The sequence below is a fragment of the Barbus barbus genome (genome assembly GCF_936440315.1).
Source record: "Barbus barbus genome assembly, chromosome: 49".
Lineage (NCBI taxonomy): Eukaryota > Metazoa > Chordata > Actinopteri > Cypriniformes > Cyprinidae > Barbus > Barbus barbus.
Window position 1 is genome coordinate 14078198 of NC_136727.1, and position 20777 is coordinate 14098974.

The window sequence follows — 20777 nt, forward strand, 5'->3', positions numbered from 1 at the left end:
GAAAAACCACATCATGCGAGCGTAAAAACTTTTTGTGAAATATGGGCTTTTTTTGTGAAATTGACATGTTTGCATTGGGCATATTTTCAATTCGTAATTTCAATTTGCGTAATTTGAAGGGTAATGGAAATGCAGCTACTAGCCCTCCAGGAACAGGTTTGGACACCCCTGTGCTATGAGAATGGGAATGCTAATAGATAGTTTTCCCCAAATATTATGAATCTCTCTGGTTGGAGCATGTGAGCGACCCTGCAGGCTACAGCGGTGTCTGAAATCGCAAACTCTCTTGAGTAGGTACTTTTTTGAATACGTAATCACTTTGTGACTGCAAAAAGATTATGCTCTATAGTATGAATATGTTTAGTATCTAGATTTACTACATTTACCATGTTGTCATTGTCATGTGACCTACCAGCATCAGTTGAGTCATGTAACTACCATTCATAAATCCTTTCCCATGGTCTCATGGGACAGTAAAGTGTCCATCGGATGTATACTTCAGAATGATGCCAGAAGGAGTATATCATTGTAAGGCCCACACATTTGGCCCAAAGAAGGTATCCAATGGTGGATGAAGGTGCTAACAAGAATACAACGTAATCTACTAGAGTCAATAATTACAGAGTAAAACAGAATAAGGTCAAATGTAACAATTTATTATCAGTCAGGTAAACACTGTATGTGTTATGCCAATTACATAGCCAATTCAAAGAGATCAAATCATATCAATACAAAACATTGAATTCTCAAAGATAAATCTACGAGTAAAAGATTTTGATTTTGATTAAAAGACCTGAATTTATGGAAATACATAGTGTGAAGTATCGAGACACACCACACTATGGGCTTCTGGCTACAGAAAATGCGCCGATCTTTTGCAACATTTCCTTAAGTATTCTGACCAAGATAAACATCCCCCGAAATGGAGACAGGAACTAACAATTGGAATTTGCTTTGATGAAGTCGAGTTAACACCTTTAGGGACAGAAGGTAATTTGCATGAAAGGTACTGGGAACTGACCCACCCTCTACAGTGTGCAATACATCTCTAAACTTTTAGGATCTGTATTACCTTTTAGTTTACTTCTTGTAAGAATGAGACCATTGTACCAGACGCCCTGAGACAATTCAAATGATACCAAACATGACTCTAAATATCACTTGTATTCATGTAGAACATTATATTCTACTATCAACCATTCTGAGTGAGCTGAGTGAAGGGAAGGATGGGTGAGAGGAAGGAAGGGGATGAAAAGGAACTGATGCATATGCGAGAGAGGCATTTTCCCACATTTTCTCTCAGTGGGATGTGGAAACAGATGTCTGTAATACACTGTGTGTGTGTGTGTGTGTGTGTGTTGTCCATCTCCTCAAAGTGTCCGAGATTCTATAATTCTTACATCATCTGGGTACTTTTTACATATGCTTTTATTGCTACTGTGAATTCGGACATACTACTTTTGTCGCACACAGTTTTTCGCCAATACTAGTAAGGACGTAAGCAATTTTGGATGCAGCCCACAAAGGGGTGATCAGATGCAAAATTCACTTTTCAAGTTGTTTGAACATAAATGTGTGTTGTAAGTGTGTGTACACATCCATCCTATAATGATAAAAATCCACCCCAGTGTTTTTTTTTTTAAATCCATATTTTTTAAATCCTTTCTCAAATCAGGCTGTTCTGAGATTCCTGTCAGAATGGCGTAGTTCTGTACAGGCCGCTCCTACGATAGTTGATTGACAGGGCTGTCTTACCTTAGACCCGCCTTGAGTGAGCTGAGAGCTGTCGACTCTGGTGCAGGGGAAGACAAGATGTCTTGGATTATGCGATTGAGGTGTTTTTTGTTGTTGGATGTAATAATGAATAAAGCAGTCATCATTTACTCCTGACATTTGAGCCGCTGAAGACGTAGAGGATTAACGTTATTTTCGCTTTGAAGTGAATGCGCCGATCCCCGATCTACATAAATGTGTCTATGTTCGTGATCCAGCTTCATTTACGGAAGAAGTGAGTATAACGTTTTTGTATGAATCTTTGCAAATCGCCTTTCCTAATAACGTGCTAGTTAGCCAGTTTTACGGCTAAAGTAAACAGTACTGCTCGTCACCCCACGGAAGAGAGGGGCGGGGTGAGCAGAGCTCATTAGCATTTAAAGCAACATGTACTAAAAAAAACGGCTTGATAAAAATAGAGCTGTTTTTTTGAAAGGGTAAAGGTGTATTTACACTGTCATTGAGAAATTTTAACCGAAGTATGTTATAGAGTTTTCATTAAGACCCTAAAGAATCATATCAGCTTTTGGAAAATGAGCATCAGATGACCCCTTTAAAAAAAAAAAAAATTGTTCATTGTTCAGCAGCCATGTCACCCTGCAGCCCAAGACCGGTTGCCCACTCAAGCTAAGCAGGGTTGAGCCTGGTCAGTACCTGGATGGGAGACCTCCTGGGAAAAACTTTTTTAGTATAAAAAGTTAGTAGAAAAGTTAGTTTTTTAATTTATATGTTTATTATTGAAATGTTGTTATATGCATGTGTCAATTTTATTTAATTTCTTTATTTTCTTACATATGTGGGTATATAGTATTTATAGAGTTGTAACTTTTAGCTTTAGTTACTTATTCTTATTTGTAAGTCGCTTTGGACAAAAATTGCTAAATGACAAAAGTAAAGTAAAAGTAAAACTAGGTTGCTGCTGGAAGAGGTGTTAGTGAGGCCAGCAGGGGGTGCTCACCCTATGGTCTGTGTGGGTCCTAAAGCCCCAGTATAGTGACGGGGACACTATACTGTAAAAAAGCACCGTCCTTCGGATGAGATGTTAAACCGAGGTCCTGACTCTCTGTGGTCATTAAAAATCCCAGGATGTCCTTCGAAAAAGAGTAGGGGTGTTACCCCGGCATCCTGGCCAAATTTGACCATTGGCTTCTGACCATCATGGCCTTCATCAAAGTTATTTGATTGAAGTGAAGTCTGAATGGTGGTTCACAGCAAGACAAATGTTTAATGCAAAAATTCTGTGCAAAAAATATTTTAATTTAAAGGTGCCATAGAATGCAGTGATACAATATTTTAAATTGTTCTCTGATATCTACATAGAAGGTATGTGGCTTAGGTAAGGTCAAAAATTCTCCAGATATTGTTTTACATGTGCATTTACAACCCTAGGATTCCTCCCTAGAATGAAATGGTCTGTTATTGGCTTATTTGGAAGGGTCATGAATAATAATGTTGAGCTCTGCTCTGATTGGCTGTTTCACAGTGCAGCTCATTTCAGTAGCTCACAGGAAGGAAAAACAGGAAGGAAAATATATATTTCAATACTTTCTCTCGCAGTTATAACGTCGGGTAATTATACTGTATATAAAATGCGGGCATCAGGGAGCCGCTATTAATATGCGGGGCACTGAAACTGCTTTCAAATGCGCAATTGCTTTTTACTTTCACTTTCAAGATTCGTTATCGCGCAAACTCTGTTTTTATTATGGAGCGGCAGTATTACCACACATGCTTGTCAGTGGTTCTCAGGATCTGTAAATCATTCGCCATAATCCTCAGTCAACATTCCTTACTCTGTTTATGTGGTAAGTGATATCTTATGTACTGCAATGTAACAGGCTACCGCTAGCAAGAAGCTAACCATGTCCCTTTAGTGGCTCACATTATTTTATTAGAATGTGTTATTTGCTTTCTGTGCCTTTTTGAATACAGACACCAACCCATCCCTGCACTTCATACCCCCTGCACAGCCTGGAACATAACATTTATTTCCATGATCTGCCATTTTCGCTATACGCTTGTTTCTTCACAATACCTGCAGAACTTCTGATGGTTCGGCTGGCGGCTGGCATAGAACATGGGCGGGTATATGCAAATGTTGGGGGTGTAACTATTAGTGATCCCGACTGTTACGTCACAGTCGGTGTTATGTTCTGATTCGCCTATTTTTCAGTGGTCTTTTTTATTCACAAGATTTACATAAGAAGGAGGAAACAATGGAGGCTCACGGTATATCATTTCCATGTACAGAACTCTTATTATTCAACTATGCCAAGGTAAATACAGTTTTCCAATCTATTCTATCTTTAAATGGACACCTCTTAATGTGACTCTTTAGACCAACATGAATATTTGTATGCCGTCAACGTGACTTTTTTTAGCGGAGAGGTGTTATAATCTCTTGTCCAGCATACTGCTAATGAAGCTAGTGTTAGCATTTTGCTAACAAAGCTAGTATTACCAAGAAAAACCAAATAAATTTAAATTAAAAGGTCATTAGACAGGTGCATTTCAAGGAGTCCAAGATGTTATTATCTGAGGGTTTTCTTTTAGACAAAACAGAATTAGGCCGTGTTCACACTTGGCGTCTTTTTTGACTAGAAAAAGTTGACAAGAGCGTTTTTTTAATGAAAAACAAAGCTGGCAGCGTCTGTTACAAATAGCAGCTGAGAGCGTCTTTTGTTGTCATAGCAACAGCTGCAACAGTAGCCTAGCGCTGTGTACTGCAGAAATGTCAAGAAAGAGTAAAAAGTTGGCTCTTGCGTTGGCTTTTGAAGTTAACGGGAAAGAAAATGTCGATTCACAACGACGTTTGTGGGTGCACGACATTATACGGGGAAGGAACCAATATTATGATAAAGTTTTGTGCTCATATCATACAGCTCCTTGTGCTCCGAAACTAGTACGAGCAGTCTATCTACCGGCACCTTCTCCATTTATCTTCTTGTTGTTATGGAAACGACAGATCTCGCTACTCGCTTGTCATTGGTCAGCTGTCAAAAAGGCGCTTGACGTAGGGCGTTTTTTTCAGAAAAGTTGAAATTTTTTCAACTCGAAAAAACGCTCTGAGCTGCAGAAAAAGACGCCGGCGGTGGCGTTTTAAAACACAGTTTACTCCATAGGATTTAAAACAGACGCCGGCAGCTTAGAAAAAGACGCCAAGTGTGAACACGGCCTTATTGTTTACCAAACAGAAAGGTTACCAGTTTAGTACTGACCTCTAATCTAACTTCTAATCTTTTGATTTCCCCTCTAATTATGTACAAACGAATCAACTACAGTCGAACACCTCATCTAAACAAGGAACGACCAAAGTAACCATTTGAAAAACAAACCCCACGTATACAGACTTCCATTCAGCGGTAGCATACAGTAGCTGGATTATTGTAGACCTATTTTTACTTTTTCCAGCTATCCCATGTCTTTGCATTAATGAGAGAGGCTGTCTGTTCCATCCTGCTTTAAAGACATTCCTCAGACATTACCTTATTAAACCAACATGTGTGTTGAGTGGGTGAGGCCTGGGCACAGAGAAAAGGGCTGTGTGTTGGCACTAATGGAAGTGTGAGGAGGCCACGCCCCAGACAGATGACATTATCCGCAGGATTCCCACAAGCGTGTGTCATACGTGCCCCACAGCCGCTTGGCTTTGAGGTTTTACTGCCATGACGAAAGACAGGTCTACATAGGATACTTGGAATAAGTAGGTAGTAATTTGATGGAGAAAGTGGGTTTTTCCTGTGAATTGAGATTTGTTAGTGGAAGAAAATGTGATCTGTTGATGACTGCTGCAGCATGATGTTTTGTGCCACAATAGCTCAGTTCATCATTTACACTCACATTTACAGTATTTAGTTAATTTATTTATTTAGGCAAAAATATCTGTCTGAAGATGATGTTACTATAGAGGCAAATTTGGTCGTACTAGTGGGACAGAAATCACATCGGCCTACTAAATATCATTTAGCAGACAATTTTATCCAAATTGACTTAAAAATGAAGACTACAACAAGCAATTCTTCCTACTTTGTTTATAAGATTCTTGAGTTTACAGTATGGTTTACTGGGGAAATATACTGTTTAAAATAGCTTTACTTGTTTTAAGCAAATGTTTACACTTGAGGTTTTGGTTTGTAAAACTGGACTTACTTGATGTAAATCCCACTATTCCTTATTATCATTACTAGGTTCATTTTGCTAGGTAAGTTGACTAAAAATCCAAAGTCAAGTTTAAAATGGAAATGGGAAATTATTGGAAGTGAAGGGTAAAAAACAAACACAGCTATCTAAAGTAACCCCACTTGTAAACACACTGGATTTAATATAGGGAGTTTAGTGCATTTGCACAGATTCTTGTGGTTTCTCTATTGCTTAGTGTTGAGTGAAACCAGGGCAGTTTTCAGCTTGAAGTCAATATCACTGCTTCAGTCAATATACAGCACACTGGATTTATTAGTTACAGATTGAAGTGTTCCGCTTGAATACTTGTTAAATATTATCTTATCCTTAGATTGCACATTAAATAATAAGTCTTTGTTTGCTATTTTAAGGACAAGATTAAGCTTTATGTATTATTGATTTAAGCAAAAAAGTGCTCAGTAAAGTCTTAATAGACATATTCATTGGAAAATATGTTACATTATTATTAGCTTAAACTACAAACTGATTGTGATTTCCCCATTTGTAAGTCACTGGATGAATGCATCTTTTAAATGAATAACATTTTTTAGTTGACCAAAGATTTTAGTGTAGTTTACTTAATCCAAGAAAAGCACATTAATAGATGCTTTCTCTCCTTGTTAACACCTAAAAACATAGTTTAAAGCTCTGAATGTTTGTAGTTGATCTCTATCAAACAACATGGTTTTCTCAGAACATGAAAGCATCTACAGTCTCATCAAAATGTTGTTGACATTCTTTGCCTTCTTCAACTTAAAAAAAAAAATCAAAAAGCATAAACGGGGCTTGTCTTGGCTATGACTTTATCCCACATTAAACGGGATGTTTTTATTTTTTACAGCCAGTGAGTAAATGGTTTGTAAACTCTGGCTGGAGATGCAGAAAAAAAAACTGGTGGTGGTTTATATTAAAGAGCAGTTACGAGGGCCACAGGTGCTCTCTCTGGAAAATATTTACCCAAAAGGCACAAATGTTAGCTGAAGACTGTTTATGCTATTAGGAACAAACTACTAGTTGATGTCGTTTGAATTTGACTTTTTTCAAAGTGTTGTGCGCTCTGTTTGTCTGTGGGGGTGTATCCGTTTGACATAAAATGAAGGGAAAATCGTGTTTAAGCATTCAACATTTTTCATGTAATGGGTTTGCTGAGAATATCTGGTAAAGCCAACACTGTGAATTTGTGTGTAAGTGTGTGTGAAATGAGTGTCTCAGCTGTAAAACCATCTGTTGAAGTAATTTAGAAGTGAACTAAAATATGTCTTCACAGGACTCGCTGGCATGCAGCATGTTTAGATATTATATTCAGTCATGCTAATTAAGCCAAAGTCTACAACAAAAGGCCCCAAATCATGACTGAGGTTAGCTATTTAGTTTATAGCTTAGTTATTATTTTACTGTAGCTTGTATATTAGGTTATGTTGAGTTGGATGTTAGGTTATGTTAGCTATTATGTTATAGCTTATGTTGTGTCCAGTTATATGTTAGATTAGCTTATATGTAATAGGTTATATGTTAGGTTACATTAATGTACAGTTGGATGTTAGGTTAGCTTATGTTATAGGTTAGGTTGCATGTTATGTTGTATGTTAGGTTACTGTAGGTTGGATGTTAGGTTAAGTTAGCTTAGCTTATATGTTATAGATTATATTTTAGGTTGGATGTTAGTTAGGTTAGCTTATGTTGGGCTGCATGTTATGTTAGGCTATGTTATGTTACTGTAGGCTGGATTTTAGGTTATGCTAGGTTAGCTTATGATATAGGTTATGTTAGGTTGCATGTTATGTTAGGTTAGTATATGTTAAGTTATGTTATGTTACTGGAGGTTGGATGTTAGGTTAAGTTATATTGTGTTATGTAACATAGCATAACATGACATTTCATAAAATAACACATACCAGTGGAATAACCTTGTAATATGTACCTAATTTGCTGTAAAATAAATGTGTAAAATGTGCACAGTAACGCTCATCAGAAAAGTCTTTAAATGTGTGCATGGCAACAAACTTCTGTTTTGCAATGTCCTCAAGGCCTGAAGGAACTTAACTACTAACAGTTCTGGTTTAAAGCATAGAAGGTTATTACACCGCAAAGAAAACCAGCTGCTTTAAAACATTTATTTACTTAATATATGATGGTTGTAAACATTTTCAGCAGAGTCAAACAATACAAAGATTTCTGAGGCAACGATTTTATACAGGAACATCAAACACACATAAAATCCACTAAATTTGGCAGTTTTGAAGTCTCATAAGTGTTGTGTTTTTGGTAAATAAAATTGAGAAAACGGCTACATGAGATGTGTGAACGTAAGCAGACAGTGCACCCAGCCAGACTAAATCCCAGCTGCATTTGTGCTTTTGTGTCTAGCTGGGCCGTTTTCCAGTAACCTCTTGTGAACTCTTTTGTTACTGTTCTGTGACAAGTACAGGATTTGTCAGGGCATGAGGATTTTTTGATACGCTACTGTAGCGCATGTCATAAACACGCCAGGTGACTGAACATAACAGTCAGATTTGAGGGGCCAAGTCACATTTTGCCTTCAGCTCCTGGAATATGACCTGCTTTAGAAGAAAATCGGACAGGTCAGCGGGATACAAAAATAACGCCTACTGTATATCCAATCAGGGTCATTGCGATCCATTCGCAGCTGGGACACAAGGCTGTGTGGGTGTGTGTGGATGAGGGGGTGGTAGAAAGAATGCACAGGAATGCAGTCGAAGCCAGTTTGCTCTTTGGCCTTTCAGAGGTAACCAAGCTTATCCTCTTAAGCCTCTAGCCTCCCTGCCTCATTCCCTAACATAAAAGACCAAATCTTGGCCGAGTCGCAAAAGACAAGGAAAAAAAAAAAAAGACACGGATGATTCGGGATCATCTTTTCCACTGTCCATGGTTGTATCTGGAGACATCAGAAGCTCCATAACATTGTCCTACACTCTTTAAAATAAAGGTTTCAAAGGGTATTTTTTTGTAGCGATGAATATTTCATTCTAAAGAACTTTTTCCACTGTAAAGAACCTTTTCTACAATGTAAAGTTTCCATGGATGTTCTTCATGGTTCTATGGAGGTTCTTCATGCCTTTGCAAGCTTGTATAGCTTTCTTCTCATTAACATGAGAATGAAAACCAGTCATAAGTAGCACAGGTATATTTGTAGCAATAGCCAGCAATACATTGTATGGGTCAAAATTATCGATTTTTCTTTTATACCAAAAATCATTACGTTATAAAGTAAAGATCATGTTCCATAAAGATATTTTGTAAATTTCTTACCGTAAATATATCTAAATTAATTTTATTTTAGTAATATGCATTGCTAAGTACTTTATTTGGGCAACTTTAAAGGCGATTTTGTCAATATTAAATTTTTTTGCACCCTCAGATTCCAGATTTTCAGATAGTTGTTTCTTGACCAAATATTGTCCGATCCTAACAAACCATACATCAATGGAAAGCTTATTTATTCAGCTTTTAACATTACAAAGCAAATAGTGACCAAAGGATGCTTCAAAAAGAATGATGAAGCACCATTCTATGTGATGCATGGAACTTGTTTGTTGTAAGTTTGTGTATTTATGGACGTTTTGTTGAAAACTAAAGCTTTGGTATTCAGTCGTAATGAAATCGTAATCTGTTTGGACCTGGAAGTCTTGATGCTGATAGCCTTCTGATGTGATTTTGTGGTGGTAAACTCCAGAAGATCCAAGCGATTCTTGCTAATGTGTGTTTTTTTTTTTCTGCGAATCATCAATTTTGTTATCATTTTTGCAATGCACAAGTTATTTTGTATAAACATAAAACAGAGTTCTTTTCGTACAATATGTTGTTCCTAGTAAGGATTAAATAAATTGATGCCAATCCAAGATCTGCATAACAGATTCATAATTCATAAAGGCCGAAAAATAACAGCTGACGGCTTCCATGAACTAGTTTTGATATTTTTTTTCCCTCCAGTGATAAAGCAGAATTCATTTGAATTATGATTTAAACAGTCTCTGGTTTATTTATTCAAATTTGTAATCCCTTTCAGAGGCCAAAAGGAGCTTCCCTGCTGAAGAAACCAGTTCAGACCAGATTGAATTTCTGTTCTTGTCCAAATTGGCTATACTATGTTCTTCAACACAATTTCTATTATTTCTGATAATGATTTGTTTAAAGATGGTATTACACACATGGTCTGGTAATTTTCTTACATACAATTGCATTTATGAGACTTGATCTCGCAATTACAACTTTATTTGACATACTTGCAATGTAATTTCTCAATATTTGGGCTGGAAAACTCAAAAATGTGTTAAGAGAGGGCCTCCAGAGTTCTTTTTTCAAAAGGTTTCTGTTCTGTTTCCCTTCAAAAAAGCTCGGGCAATTGGACAAAGCTGCATCTGCTGCTCATACGTATTTCAAGGCCAACCCTGAGCATGTGGAGATGGGAGAGGACCTGGAGCAGTACAAAGCCCAGAAAGGTGTAAAAGAGGAAGACTTTATTGACCGGGAATCCCGCCCACACCAGGTGAGTGACTGCCGACCCCAATTACGGCACAGCGTAATGCTTCTTGAACCTTCACGAACACCCTACAAAGCCAGAACACCAAGTTCAGCATCACGAAGTGCGCCTTTCTATTTACAGAAAGCCTTCTTTGCTGGGGTGAAGCTCTACGACAGAGGCAACTACGAAGAGTCCGTGACGCTCTTTGAAGAGGCTCTGACTGAGTATTTCCGTGCCGATGTGGAGTGTCGGGCCCTCTGTGAAGGGCCGCAGCACTTCGAGGAGCAGAAACATGTCTTGTACAAATACAACCTCTACGAGCTAATCTCAGGTACAGATGCTTTTGTACTCAAGAGCTTTTCTGCTTCCTCCTAATGTGTTAAAGCTATCATCCGTGGTCTTGAGAAGGGTCTGGGAATTTTACGTTCTCAAGTGGTTCTTTGGGGCTTTCTATTGTAGATATCATGTTTCTGAGCTATTTGTGTTTCCAGAAATGGATATCTTCCCGTTCTATGACCTCTATGTAAGTCATTTCTGAGTAGGCAAGAGGCACAAATGTTTGACTGTTCTGTTATTGTTGTGTCTAGACAGGCAGTTAATGATAGTACAACAATGAACAGCTTCGAAGAGTGTGATATACTGCTGCTCTATACAGTGTTTTGAACATAAAACTTACAATTTGAAAAGCTTCTTTGGATCAAAGCTGAATCTACTTTTATGATTTATTATTTATCAATAAAGAAGCTGCTCTTTTTAACTTCAGCCTGTGAAGTTGCATGGGGAAAATTAGCTTGTGTCTGTTAAGCATTCATAACATGAGCCATGTTTTGTCTGGATTGCATTCCTGCTCAAAACCACTGTTTGAAATTCAGCAGGCCATACTCAGTCCAACTGACCTCAGTTTTAAAAAAGATAACCATTTCATTCTAATATAAAGTGACTATGTATATTTAATGTTTAGTTTAAATTTAATGTTTAGTTTTTCAGTGTTTATTATACACACATGTGATCGCACATCAAATGAATTCAATTTTAATTAGTGGCAAGTATGTTGCTTGGTGATCACAAACAGTCAGCATTAAGGGATAGTTTGTACTCAGCTGGTCCAAACAGGCTGATCATTTTGTATCATCCTCACAGATTCTTTCAAAAGTTTGGGAACGGTAGGGTATACTTTTAAAGAAATTTTAAAAAATTAAAAATTCAGTAAGGATGCAATAAATCGTTCAAAACTAACAGTAAAGACATTTTACTAAATATTTATATTTTCTCATAAATGCTGTTTTTATTTTAACTTTTTTTTCAAAGAATCCTGAAAATTGTATCATGGTTCCCACAAAAATATTAATCGGCACAACTATTTTCAAAACTGATAACAATAAGAAGTATGAGCAGAAAAAACGTCAGCATATTAGAATGATTTCTAAAGGATCATGTGACACTGAAGAGTAATGATGCTGAAAGTTCAGCTTTGATTACAGAAATAAATTACATTTTAAAATATACTTAAATTCAGTAGTCAACACTTGAAGTGGATCAAAACCTTTCATAAAAGTTGTCCTAAAACCAAAACTATACCCGTTCTTGTCTTAGGACAGCTTTGATGAACTTTTTTGATACACTTCAAATGTTGACTACTGTAGAAAACAGCTATTTCAAACTAATGATATTTCACAATATTACTATTTTTACTGTATTTTTGATCAAATAATTACAGCACTGGTGTGCAAAGAGACTTCTTTCAAAACATTAAAAAAATAAAGATACCATTGGTAGATTTCATTTACCACATATTTTCATTCATCATATTCATAGTTGTTGATACAGATCTCACAATGCTGGCTGGTAGTTTTTAACTGCTTTCAGTTTAGGCTGTCATATTTCAGTAAAATTGCTGTAATAATTGCATAATATGCACTAAATAAAGCTAATATAACTAACTGACATCTTTTAACCATGTGAAAGTCCATAAAAGTCAAACATTATGTGTCACATTATGTCATAACATCCCCCCTAACATTTGGCTTCCAAAACAATTCATGTCATAATGGTCCTTAATTATTGTTGATTGCATTTTACTGTTTAAGGATGGACGTGAACGACTTTTGCATGATTGACATCTGTTTGTGGCCTAAATGTGAAGAATTGGCCAGTTGTGAGGGGACTTGTTCTTCATGGGAGTCCGTCAGTGTTTCTGACGTTAGCTTCAGGGGGTTTTGGGCATTGTGGCATGTCTCAGAGTTCAGCAAGGAATCCCTGGAAAATATCCAGAATGATGTCACTGACATTGTGTTTGTGCACATTAAAGGATCTGAGAGCATACGTGTATATATGTTTTTATTAGAATGGAGACATTGTTTAGGGATTGTGCGATTGGACACTTTTCGGTATGCATTGACATGAATCTCTGCTACAATTATGGACTCGTTTTCTGCTGTATTAACAAAAGGTCTTTTAAAGCAGATGGGTTGGTCATCTTCATGATTTTCATGGTTTCTAGGTTATCATTGTTATCATTACAAAAGAAGTCAAGTTATATGCCTTTGTGAATACACGAATAGACTAACACAGAATAAATTCGACAAATAGCCTCTCCATCCCATAATACGCCTGTAAAACCCCCATTTGATAGCAGCTCTTACTCATATTTTTAATTTGCGAATCTGTTTGCACTTTAATGTGGGATCAATCTGCCTACATCCCATCCACCACGTCATGAAAACCTTTAAAGTGAGTTTGAAGTCTTCTCAGCTCTCTAATTTAATCTTCAACCTTGTCCACATGAAATACACCAGCACCTCTGGTTGCACATCTTTGATTGCATATCACCCATTCAGATGATCTCACTCCATGCGCTCTGGGAAAAGACATGGATCACATTTTTAACTACATCAACCAGAATTACAGTGTGTTATTAAACCATTAGATCCCGCCACGATGCCCTGTTTCTGTTTTTCCACAAGTACACTCTTAAAAATAAAGGTTCCAAAAGGTTTGCAGCAATGCCATAGAAGAACTATTCTGAGTTCCCCAAATGACATTTCAGTGAATAGTTCTTAGAAACATTATTATCTTGGTGTGAAGAACATTTTAATAATCTAAAGAACCCACTATAACCTTTTGTAGAAAGAAATTGGTTCCATGAATGTTAAAGGTTCTTCATGGAACCATAGATGCCAATAAAGAACTTTTGTTTTTAAGAATGTAACAAAGTGACCAGACGTGCCACTTGCCAGGGACACATTCTGCACAGGATTTCTAAATTGCCTGGTTGTTTGCGCTGCTCTGATTGATCGTTGTATGACATCAAAGTACCGCGAGATCTAGAGAGTAGAGCAGATGGCTCCATGCTTTTGAATCGCTCTTGCAGTACTTTGATGTCATACAACAATCGATCTAAGCAGCGCACACAGCCAAAACCTGATTATTTTAGTGGCTCAGGAAGTGGCATGTCTGGTCACCTTAATGTAACATCCATTGAAATGTTCATTAGATTATTAAATGGTCTTCACAATAAGAGAAAATAGTTTTCTTAAGAACTATTAACTGAAAGGTTCTCTGAGAAACCAATATAGGCACTTTCACACTGCGTAGTTCTAAGACCTGGTTCTAAGGTTGTAGTTCTAAGTGGCCGACAGTGACGTCTTTATTTGCAGCATTTACAAACATCAACAACCGGTGAATGGAGGATGCTTTGAACGGAGCTGTTTTTGTTGTGTGTTGTGGGATTCGTTATAACAGAGAGGGAGTGTAAATGCACAATTTATGTGATTGAAAGAGCATGAAAAGCTGACTAAATCTCCTATGACAATTTGCAGTGTTACATATCATCGAGGCTAAGAAAAGAAGACAACAGGTTGCTAAATTCCATTATATTCATTATATTTTTCCATGTTTTTCCATGGAGTAAATATTTTTACTCGGCTTTTAAAAAATGCTGCGTAGCCAGTGTTTCGTATTCGTTTGGCCAATCAGTATATACTTATGTCACTGGTAGTTCCTATATAACTATTTTAGACCCTACTCTGAAGTAGGAGCTAATTTAGTTCTCCCAAATAGAGTTTCTAGAACTAAAACTGTTCTTAGATCCTGCGGTGCAAACATGCCACAAAGTGGGTACTTCCACCAATAGCTCTAGGAACTATGAAATGGTTCCTCCAGTCCAAAAGCCCCTAATAAAGAATCTTCATTTTTAAGAATGTAACATCCATGGAATCTTTCCATTACACAAAAGATGTTATAGTGGAAGAAGTTTCTGTAGAGTATTAAATGGTCTTCACAATAAGAAAAACTAATTATCTTAAGAACTATTCACTGAGGCCCCGTTTACACTAGTGCGTTTTCGTTTTAAAACGCATAACTTTTGCTAAGGTTACGCCTATCGTTTACACTACTCTGTCGTTTTCGAGGTTGAAAATGGAGACTTTTGAAAACGCTGCAGACCCCGTTTTAATTTGAAAATTCTGGGGTTGCGTTTCAGTGTAAACGGACCAAAACGGAGACTTTGAAAAAAGATGGCATGCCTGCCTACATTCGCACTGTGTATTCTTGACGACCGTGTAAATAATAACATCATGTTTATTATTGTATCCATAGATATGTTTGGGTAGATTCCCCATTCGACCGCTCCAAGCACGCAGACGCGTCCGCCATCTAAATAATAGGGCATCTACCTGTACATATCTATGGTTGTACCTGCATGAATGGTCACGTGACATGCGTTTTCGGTTGTGTAGTGTAGACAGAGATCGTTTCTGAAACGCAGCGGAAACGCCAGTGTAAACGGGGATCGTTTTCATTCTAAAATGCCATTTTAAAACGAAAACGCACTTGTGTAAGTGGGGCCTGAAAGGTTCTCTGAGGAACCAAAATGGTTCTTCTATAGCTTCACTTCAAAACACCTATTTTTGAACCTTTGTTTTCATGAATGTCGTGGTATCTACTGTAGTTCAAATTCAAACATCTGTTTGTGTTGTAACTTTTTCTGGTAACTGGTTCAAGATGGAGAATACAAACTGGCTTGTGGCTTCAAGCTAATTTGAACTTGAGACCCCTCATCTAAATCATGTTGAACTTTGTCTTCCAGATCATTACACACAGGTTCTTCACTGTCAGCACGAGTGTGTCCGAGACTTGGCCACGCGCCCCGGTCGCCTGTCGCCCGTGGAAAACTACCTGCCACTGCATTACGACTACCTGCAATTTGCCTATTTCCAAGGTAAACCTCCATAATTGTCAAAACTAGCTTGAATGAACGTTCTCTCCTTCACAGTCTTGGAGTAAAAGTCTTTGGGCAAGATTTTGTATCTGTCCCCAATTCTCTTCATGGATCTTGGACTTAGGATAGAAGATATTGGCTAACATAACTGACTTACTTCAGTCAAAATGTGGAATTAGTCAGTATTGGAAAGACAATGTCAACAGTAATTATAATCAGATTAAAAGCATCTTGAAAACAATTTTAAAATGTCAAAACCTCATTAATCATGAAATTACTCGCTCTAAAGGAGAGGGAGAGTCTGACAAATATTTCAGAATTGATTGATTTCTTCTTGGAAATGTCAAAGCAGAACTTTTCCTTCCACCCCAAGAAATATTTTCGTATTACTGCTTATCGTTCATAAAATGGTAAGTCATTCAGGTGTGTTTGTGAGTGCTGTCTCTGTAGCAAGTCTCAGAGCCGTGTGTTTCCACTCACTCACTCCTGTGGTGTTTGTTCCATTGTGGTCACTGGCGTGGAATGCAAATGTTTCCGAGCATGTGGGTCTCCAAAAGGAAATAAACGTGACTGTGGGAAAAGATGACTCCAAAAAATCAGACAGCCTCACAGGATGAATAATCTCCCAAGATGAGCCAAGAAACAGAGCCCTGGTGGCTTCATCAACACTGAATAGCTGTTTATTTTCTCTGTGTGTTCAGCTGGGAGGAATGAAAAGGCGTTGGAGTGCGGGTTGACCTACCTGTTGTTCCACGAAGGCGAAGAGTTCATGACTGAGAATGTGGAGTATTACAGAGAGGTGCTGGGACATGATGGCCAGCCTCGTAAGGTGAGACATGACAGTACAAGATGCAGAAAACTTAAAAGAGAAAAAGTCATAGAGTGGAGCCCTGCAGACGTTCATGACTGTGTAAAGGTTAATAGGCGTCTTAAAATATCAGATAATTTGACCTTTTAATGGCAAGCCAAGGTTAGTTCAGGGTGTAAAATATCATGTGGTGCCTAAAAGTATATTCATGAATGAGTAATTCATGTTCGTGTTCAGTTACTTGAAATAAAACTGAATAATTTTTAACTGAAATAAAAAACTATGTAAGAATGTTTTTGAAAATAATGAGAGTCAGTGAGAGTCAGTTAGTATCAATGAGATACAATTATTATTTTTTTTTTAGTTTTTCTTAACCTTTTGAGCGGTACGGTTCCATATATGGGATTTTTATTTCCGTGCCCCTGGGAGTACGGTCCCACAAATGGGATTTAGAAAGTTCGGTGACGTCGCATAACTGCCAAATTCAAACTGTGGTTTCACGCGTTTGCTGGCGCTCAGCCAGAGAGAGACGTGTACTGCGATTGTCATATTATCACAAATATGCAGTGTTTTTAACTGCATAATGCATATTTTAGGTTTCAGACATTTAAATACACATAAGTACTAGTAAAACAATACATTTAGAGCTTGTAAAAACACACAGATGTCTATGGAAGCAACAATAACAATCCATTCAAATTTAATTTGCCGATGTGTTTTATTCATATCAGTTACTCATAGTGTAAATAACTATAAAGTTCTATAATGATAGTGAAAATTTGCTTGATACTTATGAGCCATTGACCAACTCTTTATAGAGACAATTAATGTTCTCAAGGTCTCAATTTATTGTTCTCAATCTAAAAGTCTCTTGAGATAGACCCAATTTACAAATTTTCCCTTTAGTTGATGCTTGTCTTTAGAGTAACTTACTGTACACTAGCTACAGTCCCCACTGAGCAAGTTCACGTTCATAATGTTGATACTTCTTGGGTCACCACTTGCAACGTTTCGCCACATCCAGATCTTCCCATTACGAAATCCCTATAGTAGACTTGTTCCCCAAGTGCAGAATTTGACAGGATGCCAACGTGCATAAACATACTGGAATAATCATGTGTTTAGTGGGTTTGGATTTCGAGATGTACAGTAGTGACTGCACGCACTCTTGAACCATCCCAAAGAGTCTTTCGCTGGAAAGCCTGGAAGCTATTAGCCCTGTAAAAGCCACATGATTTTGGTAAGTCAAGAACCAGAGGGCTTGTATACGTCTTTCACTGCAAGATCCCTCAGTTTCCTAGCTCATAACAACCAAGTATATTCTTTTCCACACCATTCCAGAGTGTTTCCATCTATCTGGCTTGCTGCAACATCTGATTGCCCGATTTCTAGTTCCTCTGGGACCTTGTTAACACACTGCTGAGATACTGTGCTGACAGCATAGTCTTCTCGAACAGGGAGCTGAGTAAAAAAGTTTCACCGAAACACCGCAAAGCTCCCTGAAACAATTTGTGAGCTGTTTGCATTTGAAGAACACGAAGTCCCACATGCTACCAATGTAAATCTTCCCCCAAAAGGGCACCAATGCTGCCATTTCATGTGGTCTCAACCACACTTAGAAGCAGCAGACTTTGCTCCAGTTATAATAATTTGCTTTAAAATGAGTGCCAGAGTCCACTAATAAAAAGTCCTGGAGAAAGCCAAGAGAAATCGCACAGGTTGTGGAACGGGTTTGATTATAGACTGAGACTATGTCATGCTTCCCTAAGGTCACTTTTTATTTTGTCGGGTCATAGACAAGATGTTTTAGGAGGCCATAATCCATAACCTATAAGATAAGTGTATGAAATATAATCAGTCTCACTATGTTTTTTTATGCCTCAGGAAGCTGAACAGTATCTAAGGCGGCACAAACAGGAGCTAGACCTGCTCCTCATCGGCAGCAGTAATCTTGGAGTGCCCTATATTGAAGGGGTAAGTTCACAAAACAAGCCAGAAATGGTTTTCTAAAGCTCAAGTCTGTCATTTTTTTTCTTTCTATGCCTTTTAAGAAGGCCTTTGATCTAGTTGATCATTACGTATTATTTGATAAGATGTAAGCATTTTTTTTTTTTTCTCAAAATTCTTTATTGTTGTTTAATTCTTATTTACATAAATCAATGTGTGGTTATCCAAGGCAAACAATCAGATATATTTATTCAAGAAAGAGGTGTACCTCACGGCTCAATATTGGGTCCTCTTCTTTTTTTCCCCCCATTTTTATCAGTGATCTTCCCTTAGTTCTTTCACACTCTTTTGTTCATCTTTAGGCTAACAATACTGTCATTTGTATGTTAAATCCCCACTTAACTCAAATTTAAAATATACTCCAATCAGATTTTAATGCTTTGCAAGAATTGCTGCATTCTAATAATTTACTGCTTAATAAAGATAAATCTCATACCATGGTCTTTGGTACAAAGCATACATTAAACTAAAATCTAATAATCTAACAATAATATGTAATGATGGCACATATTTGCATCAAATTAAATACCTGGGCTTGTGACTGGACCCTGAACTTACTTTTAAACCTCACATATATATTAATATTAATTTTGGAACCAGATTATTGTATTAGTCTTAAAATTGTTTTACTTTTAACTTTTGAAAAAAACAAATACAAACTTGCTTTGCAACTTTTAGACTGTGCTGATGTAGTTTATCAGAATACAACTAAAACTAATTTTTTGCCTCTTACTACAGCCTATAATAAATTGTGTAGATTGTCATTGGATGTTCATTTGAAACACAACATTTTATCAGGAATGATTTACTTAAATGGTTTCCACTCAATATAAGAAGACATATACACTGGTTTGCAATAATGCATTTTAATTATCCTAAGTATTTGCAAGTATTTAGGGGGGGGGGGATAAAGCTCCTACAGATTAATCTACCTTTAAATGTATGATCTTTGACTTAATTTAATGTTTAAAAATTCTTGTTTTGAAACTTCTTTTTATTGTTTAGATGATATATCTATGTTTATATTAATTTAGGCTTTGCTTTGTAAATGTACGAGGAATCAAATATCATAAAATAGTTTAAATGTACCATATAGACATTGGGAATGAGTCATAACATGAACTTGGAAATGTTTCAGTCTTGTAACAGCTGTGACAGGGAACAGGTGCTCCTGTACGATTTGAGATTAAACAACCAGCCAACATCGCCCCCTTGTGGTGGGATCATCAAAAAAGGCCAAATATCATAAAGGCATAGCTCTTCATAACTATAAAGTTGTTAATGTATGCTTCTAATTGTTGTTTTTCCTCAGCACTACTGGAGCAGTTCGGGCGGTAGAGAAGATGCTAACAGGTAGGCGTTTTCATTAATATAATAAAGCATAATAATAATGTTCAGAGCTTATGTGTTGAATGTGTCTCTTTAGGATTCCTTCTGGTACCGATGGCTGGATGGACTATGTGCCAATATCAGCAAAGAGAAATGTCACAATGTCTGTGTTACATGAGCTGCGAGAAGGTGATATACTGTTTCTGACTTTTAAATAACCTTAAAATATTATAATAGACAAGATACAAAACCATACGCATAACTTGAACAAAATGCAAGAGGGACTAAAATAGGTGAAAAGTTACATTTGTAATCCACCCAAATATGAAAATCCTGTCATTATTTGTTTTATGAAGCTCTTTTCCATACCATGCCACATCATAGAGATGCTACAAAAAAATGGCAGAACTGTTATACTGAATACTTTAGAAACTATATCCGCACATTAGTTATAATTACATTAATATTTCAATATTTTACCATTTGTATTGTATATTAAATGTAAGTCTGTGGTTGTGTACGTGTGTATGTGTGTATAGGAGGTCCATTGCTGTATGAGAATGTACGACTTGTACAAAACTCTGACACCCTGAACGGAAGTCAGAGGGTGCTTTTTGACGATGTCATCAGTGAGGACGAGTGCTCTGAGCTCAAACATCTGGCACACGTGAGAGTCTAACTTCTGTTATGTCATTCTCAGAGTATAAAACTAATCAGTTCATGTTATATAGAATTTTATTTCATTTTCTGTCAGATATATAACTTTACTGTTAAGTACTTTGACTGATTGGGTTGTTATATAAATATTTCCTTGTCACAGACTGTCACTGCAGCTGGTGACGGCTACAAGGGGAAAATGTCTCCTCACACACCAAATGAGAAATTCGAAGGAGCGACAGTATTGAAAACGCTGAAGGTAAGACCTAAGTTTTTAACACTGACTGACACAAAATACAAATAGTGTGACACATTAATCATTA

General features: G+C 37.1%; 1 protein-coding gene across 1 annotated transcript in view; it reads left to right on the plus strand.

Annotated features, from left to right (window-relative positions):
* LOC306867531 (prolyl 3-hydroxylase 2-like) overlaps positions 1-20777 on the plus strand; it is a 56596-nt gene that overhangs the window by 25792 nt on the left and 10027 nt on the right. The window contains exons 2-10 of the mRNA XM_079413245.1: positions 10307-10459; positions 10577-10766; positions 15522-15653; positions 16355-16482; positions 18346-18435; positions 19781-19821; positions 19895-19986; positions 20337-20464; positions 20618-20713. Of these exons, the coding sequence (XP_079269371.1) occupies positions 10307-10459; positions 10577-10766; positions 15522-15653; positions 16355-16482; positions 18346-18435; positions 19781-19821; positions 19895-19986; positions 20337-20464; positions 20618-20713 (1050 nt within the window). The remainder of the gene's footprint in view (positions 1-10306; positions 10460-10576; positions 10767-15521; positions 15654-16354; positions 16483-18345; positions 18436-19780; positions 19822-19894; positions 19987-20336; positions 20465-20617; positions 20714-20777) is intronic.